The sequence below is a fragment of the Nelumbo lutea genome, chromosome 1 (assembly GCF_056320005.1).
Source record: "Nelumbo lutea isolate HS-2025 chromosome 1, American lotus-T2T, whole genome shotgun sequence".
In the NCBI taxonomy this organism is placed as follows: Eukaryota; Viridiplantae; Streptophyta; class Magnoliopsida; order Proteales; family Nelumbonaceae; genus Nelumbo; species Nelumbo lutea.
This window is the reverse complement of record NC_142684.1, coordinates 207,491,366-207,497,021: the sequence shown is the minus strand read 5'-3', so window position 1 is coordinate 207,497,021 and position 5,656 is coordinate 207,491,366. Positions and strand designations below refer to the sequence as shown.

Here is a 5,656-nt window from a genome sequence, read left to right as displayed (position 1 = left end):
TGCCCTGTTGACCTGTTGTAGAAGTTGTAACACTCGGAACATGGCCCAAGCCCAACCCAAGGTCTACTTATCAGGTAATTAGAATTTCAAGACTCATACAACTAACTCTATGTTACCTTCCAGTTAAACCTGCCCAGCAGGTAACCTAGGACTTTCCCGCCACGCCTCTTGATGGATGAGAGCATTTACAAAGTGGGGAGTTTGCCTCATTGGCCTTCTGAAGGAATTTTTAGGGTGCTGCACAGTGAACAATTAAGTGTCCTGTCCGGGTTGTGTATCAGTGTATCTAGGTCCTGTGACAGTAAAATCTAAAAAGCATGGATTACCATAAACAGGAATAGAGAGAGAAAAAAATAATGTTTTCATTTCTTTCCACCAACCAACCAAATTTTTCATTATTTACTCAACTATATAATAAGAAACCGAGTAACCAAGATGTGTACAATGCATGTTGCTTTACCCATTATTAAAATGGAAACAAATTGTTACACTGCACGTACTAGTACAAGAAAGAGCTTGAGGACAAGTCCATTGACAATCATAGCAGGACTCTGAACTGGTTTGGTGCAGTTACTATCCTTCACGTATTTTTCTTTCTTGCTAGCTGCTTTATTCCATTACTGGTTCTCACTGAGAAGAAGAAGAATACAGAGAGACTGTGTCTGGATCAACTAAATGCATCAGACCAAGCGAAAGATGTAACCACTAAATTCCCATATCTGGATGGATTTGATATACATGCCCCAATAAGAAAATCGTGGATCCACTTGGTTAATCTGGGCCATGCGAGCAAAGCTAGTAGACTGGCCGAAGAAGAAAGAAGAGTAAAAAAAACTAGGGCATTTGAATCCTCTGCATTGTCTTCTACCAACCACATTGCATTCTCACCTAGTCTTGCTAGGTGGGTCACTTCCTTCTACCAATTTGAGCCGGTTTCTTGCCAGAATAAACAGGGTTAGTTGGAGGATATCCAGGAGGAACCTTCTTCTCAATAGATCTTTCCTCTTGTGAAACTTGGATTGCTTTCTTCAAGCTCTCTACAACTTGACTCATATTTGGACGTTCTTTTCGATTCTTGACAAGGCAACTATCTGCCAACTTGGCAATCATCTTTGCTGCACTAAGAGAATACTGGTTTTGGAGCCGAGGGTCCATAATCATGTTAAACCTTCTACTGTCTGCAGGGAACTGTCTCACCCATTCCAGAAGCTTCTGCTCTGATTTCGGGCGGTTCCTCTCCAAGGATCGTCTTCCAGTGAGGATCTCATATAGTACCACACCAAAACTCCATACGTCACTCATAGTACTGAGATGGCCAGTCTCAACATATTCTGGAGCTGCATACCCATATGTCCCAACCACCTGATCACCAAGAAGAGTTTTCATGAGCACTGGAAATTTGGATGATCTGATTAATGTCTTGCCGCCTCAGCCTATTTAAGAAATGCATATGAATTAAACAATCTGAATGGAGCACATCATACGTACCGCTGTGGAGACATGAGTACGTTCACCTGTTGGTCCCTCCCTTGCAAGTCCGAAGTCCGACAGCTTTGGCTTGAAGTTCCCATCCAACAGCACATTTGAGGATTTAAAATCCCGATATATCACCTGCAATATTGCGACAGTACATTCATTAATAAGCATAAAACTAGAATCCATAACCATATTCAAGCAGCTAGAAAAATTAACAGAGTCTAGGGTGCTTATGTTCATACATTTCAGCGTGAGTAACGGACAACTGACAGTAGTATTTCTAGGATACTACTGTAACATTCTTTCAGTGTCATATTATCCTCTAGAGTCTCCCATGCTGTCTTATAGAATCTCTAGTCCCTTCTAACATTAGTCATTTTTCATCTAAAATCAACATTAATATGATGATTCAAAACCCAGGTGGGACAAACCTACCCAAGCAATGCACTGTGTTTTGTCTCAAAACCAAATTCCAGCCTTAGAATGGTTTCCAATCACCCTCTAATTGGATTAAGTTTGATTGTAGCAAGGTTCAAAATATCGATACAGCCCGATATGCCGGTAAGGGTGTATCGGGCTGTATCGGCCCTTTCTCCCCCCTTTCTTTAGTTATTTTTGTGAACCTGATTCAGAGGGGTCGGTCTAGCCCTTCTACCCCCTGAACCGGGTTAAACCCCGAAACACCCCCTGTAGGGGCGTATAGGGAGGCTTCCGATATGATAACTATCAGCTGATATGGTCCGATACGTATCGAAATTTTAATCCTCGGGTCATAGTATCGGAAGCAAAATAATAAGAAAAAGAGAAAAATCTGTCAAATGTTTAGAATCAGCCTATGACAATGTCCTAGTTGGGGTCATTTAGTTATGGATTATGAATTCCGTCCCCCCTGCCCCCATCAGAAAATAAAAAAGAAGAAAAAGATGACCTGAACCGAGGGCCCCATGGTGTTCACATTTAAAAGCAATATGCAAAAGCAACTCATGTTAAATGTGAAGATTTAGAATAACCTGAACTTCCAATTCTTCATGCAGATAGACCAATCCTTGAGCTGCACCAAGGACTATTTGTAATCTTGTTTGCCAGGGAAGAACTGGCAAAGCCCTGCTGAAAAGATGATCTTCTAAGCTTTTATTAGGCATAAACTCATACACCAGCAGTCGTTGGATCCCTCTTTCGTCATCAATGGCACAGTATCCTATAAGTTTTACAAGATTTGGGTGATCGACAATACCAAGAAATTGAACTTCTGCCATCCATTGTTTGTGACCCTGAAAGCAGAGAATGGTAAGAAAATAAATATTTTGATAAGAAAAAACAAGAAGAGTCTTAGTAAGAAGATCAGTGTCCAAGTTCCATCAATATGTAAAATTCTTTTGGTCTAAACTGACCCAACTGCTCAAGTTGCACCCCTATAAATTGGTTATCTTAACAACTAATAAAATTCATTCAGTCATCCTAAAAAAAACAGTGTGTGGAAAAGGAATCTTAACTATAAGAATTCAATGAGACCACAAATTGAGGAATTATGAAGAGCTGCTACATTCATTCTGTGCTTTCTCTTATTGAAGTGCAGTCACCGCTGGCACTGGTGGCACACATCTTGGTTGGAGTTTTCTAGAGGTAATGAGATGTGTGACACAAATACCTGTTACATACATGCCATTGCTATATGCTCAAATTTGTATTACATTCTTCATTATTTAATAAGTGAATTTCAAAGCTCACAATGCGATTCCTCAGATAAGGTAAACCCATGGATCTCCATTAGTCCATTTTGGAGTAACCAAAGTTAAGGTGCATGATATACTGGCTCTGCCCTAGCAATGCAACATGCTACTCCAGTATGGTTATATTAAATCCACATCTAACACTTGTCTATCTTATTTCTCATCCAGATCAATAACATAATGATCTTCAATAAAAAAAGTAAATATACTCCTAATGCTCATATAAAATAAGGATATAATTCAGAAATCATCATGCCTCTATTAGGAAGTAATGGAGTAAACCACATCCTGTAATCATGTTTCAGGACAATCTGCTGTGGCAAAGTAGGCTGGTTCTACGATCAATTCTTTTAAGAAATAATTGAACAGCAACAAAATTTTGGTATCATTTCAAGTTTCAAGTAAACCATATCTTATTAGGGTATTTGTACCCTCAATGGAACTTAGTACTGTCAAAACAAATTAAAACTCACAGACTGCTATTCTTATGAGATGTAAATAACATGCCGCCTCAAACTTGGTCGATTGGACCTAGTCCTGTCAATGCACTTAAAGAAAACTCTGCAACTATAGGAAGAAGCAGAGCATCTGTCCATGATTTGAAGAATAGTTTTAATAGAGCTGGACCTCTGATAACATCAAAGAACACCATGGAGTAATGGCAGAATTTCACTTGAATAGGGGAAAAAACAGAAACAGGAAAATGGAAGGATCAGGTGGCCCAAAGGCTCTGATTTGTCCTTCTCTATATGTAAACATGTTACATTTTGCAAGCTTCAACTGTATCCATGTCTGACAAGGAACCCATAACCAAGCTCTGGGTCTTAAAAAAACGAAAAACAAGCAAGCTACATGAAGAAGATAAAAGATAATAAGCATTCATCTCCGAGATCAAAGACATCAATAAAAGCTGAAGCTTTTCATTTCAATAGAAATTAGTCCTAAACAGCCCACTTCAACCTCAAGAGGCACACCAAGGAAAGTTTCAGTTTTCTATCTTAACAGCAGAAGCAAAGAAATCAAAGATGCATTTACCTGCAAGCCTTCTCTGTTGAGCTTCTTTATAGCAACCACTGTTTTTTCTCCCTGACCATCAGGAGGCCCGATGAAGCCTTTATAGACACTTCCAAACCCGCCTTCCCCAATCTTAAGCATCCTGTTGAAATCATTGGTCGCGTTCCTGAGCTCCGAGAACGAGAAGACCCTCAAATTGTGCGCTTTCTCTTCGTACAGCTCCGGTATGGTCCGCCTGGAAGCGGCTGAACCTGCAGATTTGTCTCCCCTCTGAGAATTGTCCGGTTGGCTTCTATCTTTGAACTCCGGAGCCGACTTCTGTTTACTGGATTTTGGTTTATCCTTGAAGTAGAAGAAACACTTCATTCTGAAAAACTCAAAAAAATTCCTCCAATTCAATCCTTCTTAGCATTCGAGCTGGTCTTCTCTGATCTCTCAACTTATGAAGAAGAACAAAGCGACAGCTTTGATGAAACAGCCTTCATCTGAATTCGGCTAACTATTGCCATCAAACAATCATCCAAATGAAGGAGAAACTAATGGAAACCCAGAGAACCTACCATGGAAATTCCAGAAGCGAGAATAAGCAAATTGGCTAAGACAGCAGGGAACGAAGAGATAAGAACCGACAAAAGAAAAGAAAAAGTCTAAAACCAGAAGGGAAGAAAAATGAAACCCGGATAGCAAAAGAAAGAAACGAGTAGAATAAATAGCGGAGGAAACAAACAAAACAACAGACTGATAGAGCCAGATGGCAGTGGAACAAAAAAGCGTAAATCCAAGAGAAAAGTACTAAAACATTAAAACTAACCCAGAGGTGAAAACAGGATCAAATGAACATAACCGACCAAGCTCAGAAAAGCAGTGCCAGATGAAAATTAATTCGAAACAAAAAAAGGAAAACCCAGATAAAAACAGAAGAGTCAACCCAGACAAGTCGAAACTGTTACAAGGGAAGTTTCACCTGAAAACGATAAAAATTGTTTTGATTTTTCACCTTGATTTAGCAGCAATGTTGTTATAGTCAATTTCTTCGAAAATCCATCCACACAGTGTAAACGCGGTTTGAGAGACCCACGGCAGAGCTTTCATGTTTCTCGGTTGTTTGTTTGGTTTTGCAAATCGTGGAGCATTTTTTTATTTTTTATGGCTGTGCAAATCGTGGAGTATTGGTTGAAACTTTAGTGTTGTTTGGACGGTTTTGAAGACGGTAGACCGAAGAGAGGTGTTAATTTGTGAAGTCCTTTTCAAATTATGAACCTTAAATATGCACTCTACAGTCTCACCAGCTGCTTTTCTCTCAATCATTTCCTTTCTTTTTCTCTTTATGGGGTAATCAAGATTTACTCCAGATCCCATGTGTACTAAATACTGACGTGTTGATTCGTGATTGATTACGTGCTCTATCATCAAGATCGAGTTTGATCCATGTTGGC

The 5,656-nt window shown here is 39.6% G+C and overlaps 1 protein-coding gene across 1 annotated transcript; it reads right to left on the bottom strand.

The window, feature by feature from the left end:
- Positions 1-338: 338 nt before the first annotated feature.
- On the bottom strand, positions 339-5,280 carry LOC148880639 (putative serine/threonine-protein kinase PBL19). The gene is made up of 4 exons (XM_088962614.1): positions 4,242-5,280; positions 2,487-2,747; positions 1,489-1,611; positions 339-1,362 (listed from the first exon to the last, which is right to left on the bottom strand). The coding sequence occupies exons 1-4, from the start codon at positions 4,584-4,586 to the stop codon at positions 907-909; spliced, it is 1,185 nt and encodes a 394-aa protein (XP_088818740.1). The 5' UTR covers positions 4,587-5,280; the 3' UTR covers positions 339-906.
- Positions 5,281-5,656: the final 376 nt, after the last annotated feature.